At 39.8% G+C, this 19,652-nt stretch overlaps 1 protein-coding gene across 6 annotated transcripts in view; it reads left to right on the plus strand.

The window, feature by feature from the left end:
- The window catches only part of ANKS1B (ankyrin repeat and sterile alpha motif domain containing 1B), a 753,186-nt gene that overhangs the window by 151,782 nt on the left and 581,752 nt on the right, over nt 1-19,652 (plus strand). For all 6 annotated transcript variants that reach the window (XM_039494857.1, XM_039494866.1, XM_039494872.1 and 3 more), the window contains exon 8: nt 798-970. In XM_039494857.1, the coding sequence (XP_039350791.1) occupies nt 798-970 (173 nt within the window). The remainder of the gene's footprint in view (nt 1-797; nt 971-19,652) is intronic.

Consider the following 19,652-nt stretch of genomic DNA (forward strand, 5'->3'; position numbering starts at 1 on the left):
TAGCACCTTACTCCGAAAGAGGTCCTACTGATTTCAATGGACTACTTTCAGAATAAAGTGCTATTCAATGTGAGTAAGAATATTAGAATCTGGCTGGCCCTAATTAATTCATGGTTCCCATTGGCTCATCAGCTGTGGACCTTGCATCACTAAAGGCAGCCATTAACAAAGGAATAACATCTTCAAAGTAAAGAATTTAATAACTGGGCCCTTAATCCTGCAATACCCTGAAACTCACCTATCTTGGATTTTTGGTAGACTGCTAGAGGGAGCAGGTTCTAGTATTATTTGTTTTTCACTGAAAACATCTTGTCACAAATCCCAGAGAGTTTGATCCCAGGGACAGACAGATGGAGTCTTATAGAACCTAGCCAACACCTTAATTGCCCACAGATATAAATAGGTAGACAATGCAAAGCATTTTGCGTGGTTATAGCAGGTTCCCCATTCTAGAGATGAATGTTGGCGTTCTTCACTAGCTGCAGTTTTTCAGGCTTAGAGGGCAGAGAGAAGGTGGAGTCATGGCCAATGCCCCATCCACAGTGGCACACAATGTACAGGGGAAAGCAGAGGATGTAGAATGCCTCTCAGTGCTCATCTGATGGCTTCATTACACTATCCTTTATTCAGGGTGGTCTGTCAGAGTCAAGATATAGACTATAAGGCATGCAATGTAAGGAATAATCTTGGTACCAGTATATCTATCCCAAGATTCAAAAGTTTTGCATTACTTTTTAGCAACAAAAATCCCCCTTAAATTCTAATTATTCTGACTAATTATATCTATTTTTTAAAAGGTGAAGCTGTGACTGGAGAGTTATCAAAGCTCTTAGATGAAATCAAACTGTGCCAAGAAAAAGAATATTCTTTTGAAGATCTGTGTCATACAATATCAGACCACTATCTGGACAATTTTAGTAAGATATCAGAAGAAGAATTTATGAGCAATGGAATCCAAACTAAACTTATAGTAAGTAAGATGGGATATCAAATTAACTTTTTCAATTATATTTTACATTACTTATTGTACATTTAAGAATTAAAAAAAGGAAGTAATATAAAGAAGACTGATATAAGAAATCTAAGTATCTGTAAAAGTATATAGTGTGTGTGTCTTACAAATATAGGACCAGATTATGAACCCCTTACTGATGAGCAGTTACTCACACAATGACTTCAATGGCACGGTTTTGGTGAGAAACTGCTTGCCAATGTGAGTAGAGGGTTTATAGTCTAGTTTATAGGCTGCATCCTCCAAATAGTTACAACAGAGCATAGAGCTTTCTGTTATGAGGAATATCTCTGAAGTCAGTCAACTATTATACTAGTACTAAGTGCTCACAGGACCACACACAAATTACTCAGTCCTGTAAGATGCTGAGCATCTTCAACTCCATCCTCATACAGGATTAAAAATATATGGGTATGCAAAGGAATTAATAGCATTAAAGGAATAGGATCTGGTACTGTACCTCTTTATTGACATTAGTAGCCATTGACTTCAATGATTTTAGATAGGAATTTGACTTAAATAGGACTATTCCTGTGAATAAAGGTTCTCAGGATTAGTTTCTTATTGTACAGTAACAAGATTGCTTCCTTTAAACCTGATTCTGCCACAGTTATTTATGTTGAATTGTACCCTGCTCATTTAGTAAAATCAGTGGGACTGCTCTTGGAATAAGGTGGCTAAACTGGGCTATTTGTGTTCTCAGAGGAAACAAAGTCAGCTGCCACCTTCAGATAATACAGTTCTAATATAAGAATTTTAACAGCTATGGTAAATACAAAGGTAAATACAAACAAAATATACTGAAACAGATTTTCTTTCACTTTACTAGGCAGTGGTATCCCTTTGATGGGCTAATTTGATAAACAATATCATACCTTGGAGGCAGGAGGCTTTGGAGGACGTAGACACTGTTCTATAATACTGCCCTTCTTCAGTTTCTGGTGGGAAAAAGTCTCTTTACCCTAATGGGCTGCTGTCCTCTCTTCAGCTGTCAGCTCCATTTCAGATTCATAACAATATAAGAATGGCCATACTGGGTCTGACCAACGGTCCATGTAGCTCAGTTTCCTGACTTCCAACAGTTGCAAGTGCCAGATGCTTCCGAGGGAATGAATAGAACAGGGCAGTTATCAGGTGATCCATCCCCTGTTGTCCACTCCCAGCTTCTGGCAGTCAGAGGTTTAGGAACACTCAGAGCATGAGGTTGTGCCCCTGACCATCTTGGATAATAGCCATTGATGGACCTAGCCTCGGTAGACCTACCCAATCCTTTTTTGAGCCCAGTTGTACTTTTGGCTTTCACAACATTCCCTGCAATGAGTTCCACAGGTTGACTGTGCATTGTGTGAAGACATACTTCCTTATGTTTGTTTTAAATCTGCTGCCTATTAATTTCATTGGGTGACCCTGGTTCTTGTGTTATGTGAAGGAGTAAATAAATTTTCCTATTCACTTTCTCCACACCATTCATGATTGTAGAGACCGCTATCATATTACTCCTTAGTTCTTCTCTTTTCTAAAATGAACAGTCCTAGCCTTTGTAATTTCTCCACATCTAGAACTGTTCTATACCCATAATCAATTTTGTTGCCCTTCTCTGTATTTTTCCAATTCTAATATATAAGATGGGGCGAGCAGAACTCCACACAGTATTCAAGGTCTGGGCATACAATGGATTTATATAGTGGCATTATGATATTTTCTGACCTAGTATCTATCCCTTTCCTAATGGTTCCTAACACTCTGTTAGCTTTTTTGACTGCTGCTGCACATGGAGCAGATGCTTCCGGGAAACTATCCACAATGACTCCAGTATCTCTTTTTGACTGGTAACAGCTCATTTAGACCCCCTCATTTTGTATGCATAGTTGGGATTATGTTTTCCAATGTGCATTACTTTGCATTTATCAACATTTAATTTTATCTGCCATTTTGTTGCTTAGTCACTCTGTTTTGTGAGATCCCTTTGTAACTCTTTGCAGTCAGCTTTGAACATAACTATCGTGAATAATTTAGTATAATCTGCAAATGTTGCCAACTCACTGTTAGCCCTCTTTTCCAGATCATTTATGAATATGGTGAAAAGCACAGGTCCCAGTATAGATTCTTGGGGGACCCTGCTATTTACCACTCTCCAATGTGGAAATCAACTACTTATTTCTACCCTTGGTTTCCTGTTTTTTAACCAGTTACTGATCCATGAGAAGACCTTCCCTCTTGTCCAATGACTGCTTACTTTGCTTAAGAGCCTTTGGCGTAGGACATTGTCAAAGATTTTCTGAAAGTCCAAGTACATTATATCAACTGGATCGCCCTTGTGCACATGCTTGCTGCCATCCTCAAAGAATTTTAATAATTGGTGAGGCATGATTTCCCTTTACAAAAGACATATTGATTCTACCGCAACAAATCATGTTCATCTGTGTTTCTGATAATTCTGTTCTTTACTATAGTTTTAACCAATTTGCCTGGTACTGAAATTAGGCTTACTCACCTCTAATTTCACCTGTAATTCATAAGGTGTCAGTCCACTCAGTCTCTCCCTGGCTGCCAATCAGTCTGGGAGCACTTTGTCTCCAGTGTTCATAGATTCATGGATTCCAAGGTCAGAAGGGACCATTGTGATCATCTAGTCTGACCTCCAGTATAACACAGGCCAGAGAACTTCCCCCAAATAATTTCTAGAGCAGATCTTCTAGAAAATCATTCAATCTTGATTTAAAAATTGTCAGTAATGGAGACTACTGTAGTAAATTGTTCCAATGGTTAATTACTCTCACCATTAAAAACTTATGCCTTATTTCTTGTCTGAATTTGTCTAGCTTCAACTTCCAGGCACTGAATCATGTTATACCTTTCTGTGTTAAATTGAAGTGCCCATTATTAAATATTTGGTCCCCATATAGGTACTTACAGACTGTAATCAAATCACTCCTTACTCTTTGTTAAGCTAAATAGGTTGAGCTTTTTGAGTCTGTGAGTATAAGGCATGTTTCCTAATCCTTTAATCATCTTTGTGGCTCTTCTCTGAATCCTCTCTAATTTATCAGCATCCTTCCTGAATTGTGGGCACCAATATTTCAGCAGCAGTCACACCAGTCCCAAATACAGAGATAAAATAACCTCTTTATTCCTACTCGATGATTGGATAAGCCCTTCTGGCCACAGCATCACAGTGGGAGCTCATGTTCAGCTGATTGTCTACCATGACCCCCAAGTCTTTTTCACAGTCACCTCTTCCTAGGATAGAACCCCCCTCCTGTAAGTATGGCCTACATTCTTCGTTCCTAGATGCATACATTTAACCACATCAAAATGCATATTGTTTGCTTGCTCCCAGTTTACCAAGTGATCCAGATCGCTTTGAATCAGTGACCTGCCCTCTTTATTATTTACCACTCACCCAATTTTTGTGTCAGTTGCAAACCTTATCAGCTCATTTTATGTTTTCTTCCAGGTCATTGGTAAAACGTTAAATAGCATAGGACCAAGAACTGATCCCTGTGGGATGCCACTGGAAACAACCACCCTCAATGATGATTCCCTTTTTATAACTACATTTGAGATCTATCAGTCAGTTTTTAATCCATGTAATGTGTGCAATGTTAATTTTATATCATTCCAGCTTTTTTAACAAAATGCCTTAGAGAAGTCTACGTATATTACATCACCACAGTTACCTTTATCAACTAAATTTGTACTATTATAAAAAAAATATCGTTAGTTATATAGGATGAGTCCCCAATTATCATTCACATTTTTTCTGAGTAAATTCTTCCTCACAGCTTATTTGGCTCATAATTGTTTTCAGCTTTGTGAAATTGGCTCTCTTAAAGCACCTTATATAATACAAATTTGATCAAGTCATGATCACTTGTACCTAAGGTACCATTAATTTTCTGTGATCATTTCTTCTTGATCTGTTAGAACAAAGTCTAACACAGAATTCCTTTGTGTTGGTTTCAACACTTTTTGAGTTAGGAAGTTGTCATCTATTATGTTTAGAAATTCCAATGATATTTTAGTACTGGCATCATGAGACCTCCAGCATATGTCACTCAAATTTAATTCCCCCATGATCACACAGCTTTTTTTTTTCTATATGTTGTAGATAGATGTGCAAGGAAGCAGTCACCCTGTTCCCTAGTGAGATTAGATGTTCTGCAGTAGACACCAACTAGTAATCTTCTGCTTTATTTATTAAGACATTCTCCAAAAGCATTCAAGGTAATTTTCTTCAGAGCTATATATGATTTGGAAACAAGTAATGCCACTCCTCCTTCCCTTTTGCCCACTCAATCCTTCCTAATTAGGTTATAACCATTGATTTTAACAGTCCAGTTGGGCAGATCATCACATCAGGTTTCAGTAATACCAACTAGATAGAATTTATATTCATAAATGAGCAATTCCAATTCCTCTTGTTTGTTACACAGGCACCTAGGATTGGTGTATAGACAATTAAGGAATTTCTTCTCTTCATGTCCTTTGGTTCCTTGATTAATTTTGTGCTTAATTAAATACTGTATCACAATTCATACACACAAGAAGGCCAAATTAAAGTTACAGCTTAATTCTAGATATTCCCAACTTTGAGTGCTTGACTTTGCACCTTTAACTTTCTTTTAATGCAGTTTTTTGGATTTAATATTAGTTAAAAGTAACTATTAAAATAATGGATTTGTTAATCTAAATTAATCTACCACAAAAATATCCATAGTACAAGTTGTTGACTATCAATTCCTTGCAAGTTAATGGCCTATTTGAGCCTTTATTTGAAACCCTGGCTGTGGGATGTTGTTCAAATGAGCCATTCCAGGAGGAATTGTAATTCCAAGGCACCCTTCTGAGTCACAGTTCCCCCTGAGCTCCTGTGTTGGCCAAGGAAGGGGGAATGTGTTGAGTTGGCCTGTTGTCAGACACAGCATACTCCCTTCTCTCTGTGTTGTGATAGGTGAAGTCATGGCTGTTCTTACTCTACACTGCTTTCTGCCCGTTTGTTCACACTGGGACATTGCAGCCCTGTTGAGTATACTCTCCCTCCACAACCCCATATAGACTCTCCATCTAGGGTAAGCACTGGATGCCTGTGCAGGTGAGTTAGAAGGGCTTTATACTCCCTTACTGCCCTACGAAGGCACCTAAGTCCATGTCACAGTTATCAGATAACATGGTATTTGCATCGGAAGAAATTGCTCAACGAATAATTGACATTGACTAAGCAACAAGGAATGAAAGGAGCACTGGACTGATGCTTGTTTGAAAATGTATAACAGAAATCTGAGTAGAAAAAGACATAGGGCAAATCTTTCACACTATATGTAGCCTGAGTAAACAGGCTTTGCATGTACAAGCATTCCTTTTAGGAGAAAATCAAGGCTATCTTAAGCATGATGGAATAGACTGGTGTCAATGACAGCCTTCGACAATGAGTTTCTGTTGTATTTCACTTTTCCTTAGAAACTTAAAAAATCTTTATTTTCCAATAGATGGCAGTCTGGCTCAGTACTTTAAAGAACAAAAGCAGCCATCTTATATAAGAATTTTTCAACTTATAATTTTTTTCATTACTATGTTAAGGTGATAGGTTTTTAAACAGAATTTGCTGGACAAATTGCTTAGAAATAAAAAAAAATCTTTATTACTTTTAATGAGAAACTCCATTGATGTAGTAAAAATGAATTGCATAGGTATATAAGAAGCAAGCTAAAATCTCAGGGACAAATTTAGGGGTGTTGTGTACAGTAACTTACATATCAGTAAGTGGATGCTAAAGGAGTCTAAATGAATCCAAGAGAAGCTACGGATGTCTACTTGTATTCCAGGGAGCCAGAAGAAGGGGAGGTAGCAAGAGACCTAACATAGGGATGTAAACCTACACATGCAACATTTTCTTTTCCATCCCCTCTGTATGTATATTGCTTCAGTTTAGATGCCACTTTCCTTAAACTCTAATATATAGCTTACACCACTACAAGTTTCTGTGCAGGCTTGATATTGCTGCACACATTTTTAAGCTCCAGAGTCAAAATAGAAATGTGCAGTATTTATAATAATGGATTTGTTTAGCTATGCTTATGTGAGAGCAAGAGCAGAGAAAAAGTAAAGAGGAAAGGAGAAACAGTGCAATTTTGTCCAGACCAAAAATAAGTCATGTGAGTACCCTGGAACTATGTGTGTACTTTTTGTTTGATATGGGTAGCCTATAGGGTCGCCAACTGTCTAATCACACAAACCCAAAAACCCGTGCCTCGCCCCTTCCCTGAGGCCCTACCCCTTCTCTGAGGCCCTGTCCCATTCACTCCATTTCCCCTCCCTCAATCACTCCTGCTATCCCCCACCCTTACTCACTTTCACTGAGCTGGGACAGGGGTTGGAGTGCAGGAGGGGATGAGGGCTCTGGGCTGGGGCAGAGGGGTTCAGAGTGTGGGGGGGGGGGCTCCAGACTGAGCCTGGGACAGGGTGTTGGGGTGCAGGAGGGGGTGTGGGCCAGGGTGTGAGCTTTGGGAGGGAGTTTGGATGCTGGAGGGGGCTCAGGGCTGGGGTAGGGGGTTGGGGTGTAGGAGGGGTGCTGGGTGCAGGCTCTGGGAGGGAGTTTGGGGGCAAGAGGGGGCTCAGGGCTGGGGAAGGGGTGGGGGTGTGGCAGAGGGTGAGGGGTTCAGGCTGCGGCTGGGAGTTTGGGTGCAGGAGGGGGCTCCTGACTGGGGTAGGGGGTTGGAATGCAGAAGGGGTGTGGTGTGCAGGCTCCATCCGGGAGGCGCTTACCTGCGGTTCCTGGGGCGGGCAGGGGGTTCTGCACGCTGCCTGCAAGTGCTGCTCTGCAGCTCCTATTGGCTGGAGTTCCCGGCCAATGGGAGCTGCGGAGTTGGCGATCCAGGCAGGGACAGTTTGTGGAGGTCCCCTCCCCCCCACACACACACACAGGGGCCACAGGGATGTGCTGGTTGCTTCCAGGAGTGGTACGGGGCCAGGGCAGGCCAGGGAGCCTGCCTTAGCACCACTGACTGTTAGTGACTGATCTCCCAGTTTGGCTGCAGGAGCCTCCAGGAGATAAAGCCCGATTCCAGGAGACTCCCGGCAAAACTGGGAGGGTTCGCAACCCTAGTAGCCTATGGAATCTACTGATTCATAGAACAGAAATGTGGTATCAAGGAAACTGCCACAACTCCCACACATGTATGCACAAGTTTTTCATACTGCATCCAGTACTTCAATCCCTTTCTTTCATAAATGTGATATCATACTTTAATTACAGTATTTTTGATATGTTGATTATTCAAGACAAGGACTTGTATAATAAAAAATAAATAGTTAAAAGTGTAAAGTTTAAATGTATGCAGAGGAAAAAACCTAACTGGTATAATACATAAAACCATTCATTTCTCATGCTCACTTCCCCTGCTGGTCCTACCTACCTGTAGATTGACAGCATCCTAATGATAGGGCCCCAACAGCTGGGCACAAAAGAAAGAGGAATCTTGGGGCAAGGAGATTGCTTTTTGCAGGATCTTTACTGCCTGACAACCATGGTTTGGGCAAGGGCTCTACCTCTTTCCTCAGGCAGCTCTGAAACTGTATTTCACTCCTGAATCACATCACTTTTCCCTATTCCAATTTATTACTTTCTTGATAAAAGACTTTCTTTTGTTTCAAATATTGTAGTAGCTGTCTGATGGGTAAATGGGGTCTAATATGGGACAATTTTTATTATTTTTATTTAGACCTTAACCCAAGTCTCTATAGGTGAAAGACTAATTAATTAATCTACTGTGCTACCTGGTCCTGCCACATACTGCCTTTGAGATAGTCTGCTCCAATCTGTCCTTAATTCTTTCATATCCATGCAGTCAGCTGAAAAGTGGGGTGTATGCACACACACACATTAGAATTTTAACCACTGATATTGCAAACTATTAAATAATGCATAACCTTGATGTGTTTTTATGTAATGTGAAATTCCATAAACAACACAATGATGGACTGTAATTTTATGGCTGATTAAATTATTCATAGTCCCCTTAAATATATAGGCTGTTCATATCTCTTGACTCGACTTTGGTGGTTCTTGGCTTTTTCTGGGGGCTATATTTAGGCACCTAGTTACCATTAGCCAGATTTCCAGAAGTGTTGAACATTGTAGTCAATATAGCTTCCTGGGCATGATGAAATTGCAAATCAGGAATTCTTTTGCAGGTAAAGGACACCTGTAATAAGAACAGGACAGTGGTCAGACACTGACTGGGAAAGAGTACAATTAAAATAAAGAAAAGTATCATATTAACAGAGATACAGAATTATAGACATTAGAGCAAGAAGGATCCTATTAGATCTTTTAGTTGACCCTTTGGCCAGGTCAGGATTATTCCTTGCAGTACGTTTTCTTATACTGTGTCCAGTAATGTGTCCCAAGAAATGAAGTTCCATTATTTCCCTTGGAGGGATTCCATGGTCTGATAGATCTAATTTTCAAGCATATGTTTTGATACTCAGTCTAACTTTCCCTTTTCTTAATTTAATTCCATGATTCTAGCAATATCCTCCTCTTTCCCCATATCACCCTAATAATTCGTCTTCATCCTTGATAATTATACTCTTTAAATATTAGCAAACTGTTAGGTGACTAATTGTCACTTATTTAAGCTCTTAGCTCTATTTATATTATTAGAAATGTATACACACATACAGACACACACACACACATATAATTCAAGCTTTTAGCTCTATTTATATTAAATCTGTAGCTAACCAGGCCATGGGCAGTCAGGCCTAGTGGTTGAAACAAGAATTTGTCCTACTAGTTAGAGCTGGGTGTAGAGTGATCAGAGTCCAGGAAGAAGCCAAGGGTCAGTATTGGAGGGACAAAAGCCAAATGCCAGATCTGGAGGGTAAACCAGAGTCATAAGACAGAGACAGAGCTGGGAACCAAAGCCAGAAGTCAGAGGGGATCATGGGCTGGAACAAGGGTTGTAACAAACCCAGAGCAGAGACTGGAAGCAGGATGGAGCAGGAGCTGGAACAAAGCAGAGGCAGGCAAGGGCATAGTACATGTTGAGCAGTCACTAAACTGCGGTGAGCGCCAAGTTTAAAAGTATAGCTGCCAAACCAGCAGCCAGTCAGGGGCTCTGGCTACTCCATCAGTTCCAAGGCAGTGTGGTTAGTTAGGGAGCAGGTTAGCAGCTGGTGTGGCCCCTGACACTTTTCCTTAAATCAATCCAATTTTCTAATATTTTTTATTGTTCTTCTTTAAACTCACTTTACTTACTTGTATTTTCTGGTTCTGTGATATTTAGAACTTTAATGCAATAGTCCAAGTGTGGCCTCATCCAGCTCACAGAGAGAAAAGGACTATCTTCTCCCTGTTATGTGTCATAATATTTCTACATCTGAAGACCCAAATAGGGCTGATGGTGGTGGTTTGCTTCTTTGCACAGTCAGTCTGATTTTCATTTACATGAAGGCCACTCATATGGTAGGTCTACATTGCAATCAGAGGTGAGACTTGGAGTATGCATAGACATATCTGAGCTAGCTTTGATCTAGCTAGCATGAATAATAGCAGAAAAGCCACAGCAGCACAGGCTAGCAGCTTTAATACATGCCCACAGTCCTGAGCAAAGTTGTTCGGCCCATACTGCTCCTGTGCTGCCATAGTTTCGTTGATATTGCCTATGTCTATGCTGGAGCTGGAGTATAATTTTTCTGAGCTAGCATACTAAAATAGAAATGTAGCCACAGCAGCACAAGCAATACGATGGGTTAACTGCCCCAAGTATGATCCCATCTGAAATCCTAAAGATTTTTGGTATCAGTGTCTGTTCAGCCCACACATATCCACCCTATATATCCTCATGCCCTGTAACAAGGCTATATAGGTCTGCACAGGCAAACTGTTCTCAGTTCCTCCTCATCAACCTTTGGCCAGAGATAGAGTTTAGTGTATGCCTGTTTGCTCTTTATATTAGTAGTTAGTATTAGTAGCTAGGTCTTTATTAGTAGTAGGGTTAGTACAGCATGTCAGACGTCTGAAATTCAGGATGGTGTCCCTAGCATCTAAAATTCCCTACCTGGAATCTGGGGATTGGTTTGAGACCCCTGAGACCCTTGACCTCAAAGATGCTTACTTCCACATAGTGATTCATTCCTCTCACATAAGATTTCTTTGTTTCACATTTCATCATAATCATTACCAGTACTGGGTACTACCCTTTGACCTGTCTTCTGCTGCAAGCATGTTCTCAAAAATCATGGCAGTTCCAGCTGCCTACCTCCATCATCTAGGAATAACAGTCTTTCCTTACCGCGACAACTGGCTTTTCAAAGATCATTTTATCAAGAAGTGTCATTGGCAGTTCAAATAATAACTTCACTATTTTGAAGTATAGGCCTTCAGAAAAATCTTGAGAAATCAATCTTGACACCTATTAAGCAAATACTCTTTATAGGAGCATTTCTGGATTCTATAACAGGCAGAGTGTATCTCTCCCAACAGGTTTCTTGCTCTAAAGAACCATATGCAAATAATTCAGCTTAGTCTTGAAGTTCCAGCAAGGACATGTCTGCAACTGATGGAAGTCATGACAGATTATGATTTTGTGACACACAACACCAGTTGCATCTTTGATGTCTCCATGGGTGGCTCAGGACACTTTATGTATCCAACAAACACAGTCTGAACAAACAGATGTCTGTACTCCGAACCAATCCTTGACTGTGTCTCAGGATGCAGGTCAGACACTTCATTCCAATCTGAACATTCTGCAACTAGAAGCATGGTTCCTCAGTGGTTTTCAGCACTAGAAGCAGCCTGTTCATTGGGAATACAAAATGTACTTTTAAATAGAGGAAAGGAATCTAAAAGACACACTTACCTTCAGAAATGGAGAAGATACATCTGTCCAGTTTTCTCTTTGAAAAAGATTACCCATTGGAATTGAAAAGTTCTTTTCTATGTGTTCCATTCAAGGTTCATTTAGCAGCAATAACAGCTTTTCATGTGCCAATAGAAGGTTTATTGATATTCACTCATCCAACTACGATGAGATTCCTGAATGTGAATCTTTTTCCATAGATTAAAGCCCCTATGCTGCTTTGGGATCTCACCCTTTTTCTTAACCGGCTCATGAAACAGCCCTTTAAACCCCTAGGTATGTGCATACTGCTACATCTGCCTATGAAGACAGCCTTTTTGGTGCCCATCACTTCTGCTCGAAGGGTTGAGAAGATGGAGGCACTAATGGCAGGCTCTCCATTTACTGTGTTCTTCAGGAGAAGGTATTACTCTGACCCAACCAAAATTTTTACCTAAGGTTTCTTCTGAGTTTCACATTAACAAAACTATTCACCTTTCAGTTTTCTTTCTTAAACCGCATCAGTATACACAGGAATCTGCCCTCATACACTACATCTTAAGAGGTCATTAGCCTTTTACTTGGACAGAACTAGGCCATTCAGGAAGACCCTAAAGTCTTTGTTTCTATTGCAGATAGGTGTAGGGGAGCCTCTCTCTCCATGCAGAGACTTTCTAAATAGATTGCTGAATGCATTATTGCTTGTTTTGGGTCTTCTGAGGTTCCACCTCCTTTAAGAGTGACTGCACATTCTATTATACCACAATCTACATCTGTAGCCCTACTCAAGGATGTTGCAGTTCCTGAAATCTGCCAGGCTGCAACATGGTCCTCAGTGTATGTTTTCCACTCTTTATTCTTTGGTTCATCTTGCAAGATCAGATGCTGTAGAAAGCTGTCCAGTTCTTTCTTCTGTGATAGACTCTGTTCTGAAACCCCCACCTCCTAAGGGTTACTGCTAGGAAGTCACCTGAAGTGGAGCACCCACAAGTATACTACCCTAAGAAGAAGGAGAGGTTACTCACTTTGTGCAGTAAAAGGAGTTCGCTGAGATTTGTGTTCTGGGTGCTCCACTATCTGCTCTCCCCTCCTCTGCTTTGGAATTTCTTTTGTGGGACTTTGCAATAGAGAAGGAATTGAGAGTGGTTCACCTGCGCATCCCTATATATCCTTGGTATGGGGCACAAAGATATATGGGGTGCATGCATGGGCCAAATGGGCACTCCTACCAGAAATCTCCAATCAAAGGTGTATGGTGCATGTGCACCTGAAGTGGAGCACCCACAGAAACACACATCTCAAAAAACTCCAGTTACTGCACAAAGTGAGTAACCTCTCCCTATCAGAGCTAGCTAGATCAAAGTTAACTCAGGTATGTTTATGCCTATGCCTACACTATGAGTAGTGTTCTGCTTTTTCAATTTTTACTGATTTTCACTGATAATTTACCAGTTTTTTATTAAAGGAGTTTGTTTTTTACTGATTTACACCCATTTATGACTCCACTCAGTATTTTTGGGGGTGCTTATTTTTGTTAAATGCTAATGCTTTACGCAGTGGTTGTGTACTACAGCTCTGAGATTGAAGCAGTTCCGCAGGGTAAAACACAGAACACACACATGGTGAAGGCTGGAAAATCAAACAGTGTTAATATCGCACTACTATTGCTCACAGGGAGATGCTGCTCACCTATTTTTTTGCATCTGTTTAGTGTTGTACTGAATTTAAACAATCCATTCTCTACTGATAAAGATAAGGTAAACGTGGCAAAAATGCAAATCTGTGCCTGAATACCAACAAGAAAATCAATGCTTAGAAATTTTCAAGAAAAGTAAAGACAGAAGTGAAGAGGATGCATTGCACTGCAAGTACTGCAGCACTGAGGTCAATGCTTGCACTGACAGAATAAAGGAGCATGTTGAGAGCAAGCGACGCAAGAAGCTTAAAGAAGAAAGTGAGCTTCAGGATAAACAGTCAATATCAGGAGCTTTTGCCAGGGCTTTAATGAAAAGAGGAAACAGCACAATTGTGTAAATGAATTTGTGAATTTGTCCTAATGCAGACAACCTCACTCGTAAGTATCTGAAAGAAAATGATGCTTTAGTATCTAAACTGATGGAATGAATTGATGGAAATATGGCATCTAGTCTAATTTTTAATAAGTCTCCTGATGCTTTGGAACACCCAATTCTTGGTCTTTTGTTTTTGTTTCTTGATCTCAAAGTGAACAAACCTTCATTGTTAGTGCTGACGACACATTCATCCCCTCTGTTGACACCCGTTTTATCAATGCAGCAATAACTGACATGTTTGAGACATACCAACAAACTTGGGAATATGTGGCCACAACTAATACAGATTCTGCTTCCTACATGTTTGTACAGGAGAGTAAACTCAATCAGAAACTGAAGCTGCTATATATTACCTATTCTGCTCATCTGATTAACGTTGCACTGTCACCAGCTACTGCTACAGAGGAAATGAAAGATGTGAAATCTTGCATCATTGGATTCGGGGCCATTTTCAAGCATGCAAACAAGTGGAAGTCTTTGTTTTACAGAGTGCAAGATGAGTGCAGAGATGACAGCCGATTACCTATCCCTGTTGTGCTACATCGGTGGATGAGCTTGTACTTCGCTACCTGTCATGTAAGTAATGCATGGACTGTGCTAATGTGGACTGTGGATGATTTCCTAGATCATTCTGAGTTTGTTGGTTCTAAACTGTGAAGAGACTGGCAAATAACCAAAATGACCACCAGATTTTGCACACCAAAGTAATATTCATTGTTGAAAACACTGGAGTTTTCTCTGACTACTGCCAACACATTTGCCAATACAGATGTTTACTGGATCCTGGTAACCAAAATCTCAGCTGAAATGAGTATAGAAGCTGCAGGAGAAACATACCGTGAGAAAACCCAGCTGTTTCTGGAAATCCTTCCAACCCCGGAACATGAGAAAACCAAAAAAGTGTTCAAAATCTTCAACACAATGCTCAGTAAGAAATGGGAGACAACTGTTCCCCATAATCTGAACCCTGAAGTGTTTGGTGCTGAAGTTTCCTTTTGGAATGTTGTCCAAGTGTAGCACCCCTTCCTCAAGGTGAATTTTGTGGCAGACTATGACCATTATGCCAGAGTGTTTCAACCATTTGCCACTAAAGATGAAATTTCAGATCTGAAAGGGGAATTTACTACTTACATGCCTAACCCTGACAATGTGAAACTGGATGTGCTGGCTTTTTGGAACAGTCATCAAGACACACTTCCCAACTTCAACAAAATGGCACTGTGAGCTTTGAGTGTAGCCTCTGGATCTATCGATGCATAGCACTTATTTTCAAAGTTGGACTACCACCAAGACAGCAAGAGGCTCAACATGAGTGAGGATACTTTGAAGAAAATTATGCGAGTGTACGCAAACCAGGACTTCTGGAAAAACTACTAGCTCTGAGAGAGATTTTAAAAAACCTTTGTACATAAAAAGGTTTCAATTATACTGTAGTAAACTGTATATTGTGAAGAGATTTTTTTTCTTTTTTCCTGGATTTTTCCTGATTTTCTTTATTTTTATTATTTTTAACCCAATTTTATCCCAGTTTTATTGTTTGGAAAATTAACACCAAAAGATTTTAGGATTTTTTTTTACAAATAAAAACTGAAAACACAGACCGCTAACTATGAGCTAGGGATTTGACTCCCTATCATCAAAGTAGTGTGAGTATAAATAGCAGTGTAGCTGCAGAAGCACTGGTAGAGGCAGCAGAATAATGATTGAAATGTACCGAGTATATACCAACTAGTTTCAGGGTGGTTTGTACTTGGCATGGCTCAGCCATGCCTTCACTTCCCCTATGACTGCTACCGGAGCTACACTGCTGCTTATACTCATGCTAGCTGGATGAGCTTCAGTGCAAATGAGAATCAGGCTCAGGATCAACCAGATCAGAGGCTATTCTATATCTAATAATTGGAAATGAACCAAGAAGTATGGTTGAATTAGAAAAGCATCAATGCTCCTTCTCACTTCACTAAAAGTAAATGTCTTATGAATATATGATTCATAGTAAATCATCTCTTCTGGCCTTAGGTCGATCTGGCCCTTAGGTCAATCTTCTATCTCTATCTTCTATTAGTCTTCAGTCATTGCCAGTGCTATGAGCATCCGTAGAGAGATTAGTAAAATATAACTTTTGGAATTAAAACTGATTTTAAAATAATTCAAATCTGAGATATATGCTGATGAAAACTGCAATTGTACAGACACATTCTTTTCTCTGCCTCCTTCCTAATCTTATATTTGCATGTATGTTGTGCCCACAAATTTAATTTCACTGAAACTCTACTGCATATACAAAATGCTAGGTACTTAGATTTGCACACCTAACTGCATTTACAAGTCACCACCTTTAGATATGTGAAATGAATCCAAGCTTTATAAAAGTACAGCTCTAGGGAAGTTTTTTGCCCTATAAACAGTGAATTATATAGCAATTAAAGGATTCTATATAATGATCTGGAATATAAATTGACTAGTGAGCTTCCCAAATTTCCGGTTACAGAGTAATATTCAGGATAGTAAAAAATGTAAGATTATAAGACCTACAGAAGGATTTAATGGAAGTGGGGGATTGCAAAACACAATAACAGATTAAATTGAATGTGGTTAAATGCTAGGTAATGAAGATTGGAAGCAATAATTTAAACTACTTGTACACAACAAAAGGATCTGTAAATTCTCAGGAAAAATGTTTAGATTTCATCATAGATATCTCAGTGATTATGTCTGCTTAATATACAGCAATTCAAAAAAGGGAATCTGATACTGAGATTTATTAAGAGAGAGAATTTATAATAACGTTGTATACATAGGTCATGTACTTTCACTTTGGATACTCTTTCATTTTAGTTCCCTCATCTCTAAAAGCAAAGAGGTGAAATAGAAAAGGGCCAGTTAAGGGCATTGAAAATGATTAGAATCAGTGTGTAGTTCACATCTAAGATGAGGTTAAAAAAGCAAGGATAATTTAGTTTGAAAGCAAAAGATTAAGAAGTGATATGATAGAAGTGGATACAAATAATGGATGGTACTGTACTGTGAAAGCCAATTGGTGACTCTTGTTCAGTCTGCTCTATAATACAACAAGGAACTTTTGATGAAGTTAAAAGACTACAAATGTAAAATGAATACAAGGAAATAGGTTTTTTTAAATTATGCAACATATAATCAGCCAGTGGAATTTACTGAATCCACAGAATCTGATTGAGGCAAATGGTTTAGTGATATTCATTAACGGATTCAATATTTTGGATGATTAGGAATAACATTTAAAATAACACTAGCCAGGCTAAAATGTCACAAAGTCCGTATGTGTCAAGGAATAAGGTTATTACGATTTGGGGCCTATGCCAAGGTGAATAAGGTTGCCTTCTGGCTGGACTTTAATTTGCCTGGCTGGTTTTTGTACTGCCTTGCAGGTGCTGGTGAAGATGTGCTGGTTCTGTTTTGTATTTTCCCCCCTTCTCCCTACTTCCCATGATCCCACGGTGAATGGGGAGGAAATGCATTGTAGGGACTTCCCATGGGCCTGTCCCTTTAAGAGTTAGGCCTCCCTTGGAGGACTCAGCTGACTTCCCTTCCATCCCAGCATGCTCTAGGGTCCGCCAGGTACTCTAGCTTCCATTTCAGTAGGAGAAAGGAGGTGGGTGGGTTTGTGGCTGTGGGTTCCCCTTCCTCTCTGGCTTCTTGTGAGTTTGTCAGGAGTCCGGAGCTGCCTGTCTCCCCAGCAAGACAGGGGCGAGTGTGAGGCAGGGAAGGTAATAACCAAAGTGGCCTTGAACCACTCTCAGCTCCCCACCTGAACCACTGCCTGTGTGAGAGGGCAGAGGAGTCAGGCTGGTGTGGAGAGTGGCAGTAGCCAGTTTTTCTGTGTCTCAGAGATGGCAACCCTACAGAGGAAACTGAGGCAAAAGTTGCTGCAGTGTCACAGCCAGTCAGGAGGGGGTGTGTTGGGGCAGCAATTTTACCACAATCAGACTTCCATTTACGTTAAACTCTTCTAGTCTCCTCTTTCAAACCTTGTGATTTACCTGTGAAGATCAGATTCTATAAACTGTTTGTGCTATTCCGGGATGCTTGTGTTATCTAGATGTCTCAGCACGTGAAATTATCCAAATAGATATGCATTCAAATGTATTGCCAGGTAGGGATCCAGCAACAAGAAGGCCTCACTAAACTAGGACTACTTCAGGACTGAATCTATAATGGAAATTTGCCAAGTGGCTGCTTGGGGCGTGATTGAACACAATTCTTTTTATGTTGGAGTCTGATAAGATACCCAATTCAGGAGAACAGTCCTTCAGTTTCTTTTTCTCTTAATGTTTCTCAAAACTCTTTCTAGGGGATTGACACTGCTATTTTTAATGAAGGAAGACAAAAGGTTAATTTACAGTAAATAGAATTCTCCACAACGTTGCTTCAGCAGTTCCACACTTGCCCTCCCTCTTTCTGTTTCTTCAGGAGTTTAATGAAATTCTTTCAAAGGACAAGAACTGAAGGGCATTTGGTAAACATAATTCTCTTCATAGCCTCTGTTTTTAATATACTTGGACCCATGACAAAATCACAAACCTATGCCCCAACTGCTTCAAATGGTTCTGTGGCGTTATGTGTAAGCTAACACAAGTGTATAGATTTGCCAGTCTGCTGAGCTAATAGGGTACCTTCAGACAACTCGAGATCAAAAGAACCTTCCTTTCTCATCTCCTTCTTTCATCTTTCCTAGTTTAGAAAAGTTCTGAGATCACCTGGTATCTTCCCTTGTCAGTGCAAGATTGTGCCCTATAGTATGGTGCTTTGGTCAGCTGCATTTTAAATTTCTCAAGCAATGGGGTTTCCTCCTTCTCTGTTGGAAGACTATGTCACACTCTAATTGGTCTCACTGTTTATTGAGAAACAGTATACATTCAAATTTCCATTAGTACATGGCATTATCATGAGAAATGTGAAATTGATTAAACAATACAGTTCTGCTGTGTTTTTGGTGGTATTCAGAATGGATTTCTTTACCCAAAAAATTGTCAGAGAGGAGGTCCGTGTTTGCAATGATATTACCAAATGTAATCTCTTTTTATTACTTGGGACAAATTCTATATATGCTATCAGATCCCCCTCTCCCCCCAGGGCAAAAGGACTGCTCAAGAATAATGTATTAGTTTGGTCTTTTATTCTTGATTCCAGTTCTGGTTTACCAATAACAGGTCTCCTTCTACAGGCATATGATGATTATCATTTCCACTCAAAATAAAAATTATATCCTTCCCACCCAAACAATGGAAACATCATATTTAAAATGCTTTCCTCATATGGAAGGGTCTATCCACTCTCAAAACATAAGACTAGTACTCTTAAAATGAGATATTTTAGAAGATACCACCTAATTACAATTCATCTAGGAGTCTTGGTTTCTAATGCACATGACATTCCTTCATAGAGAAGAGTTCTGTGTAAAGTCATTACATTATAAGTACTTCAGAGCTAAGAACATGTTTGTCTTTATGGTTGTAAAGCATCATGTACCTTTGGGATGCTTTAGAAATTATTAATAATATTTTATGTACTCAGTCCTGTTTGTTTTTATTGCTGCATCCTACAGGACAGATATTTTTATCAAGTTAATTACTGTGGTTCTTGCATCTCTTTTCAAAGAAGATCCTACATTTTCAGAGCCTTACAATAATGCATATATATGCAGTAGAAGACTAAGCTCCGCTCTTAGTTACACCTGTGTAA

Source organism: Mauremys reevesii, linkage group 1 (assembly GCF_016161935.1).
Source record: "Mauremys reevesii isolate NIE-2019 linkage group 1, ASM1616193v1, whole genome shotgun sequence".
Taxonomy (NCBI): domain Eukaryota; kingdom Metazoa; phylum Chordata; order Testudines; family Geoemydidae; genus Mauremys; species Mauremys reevesii.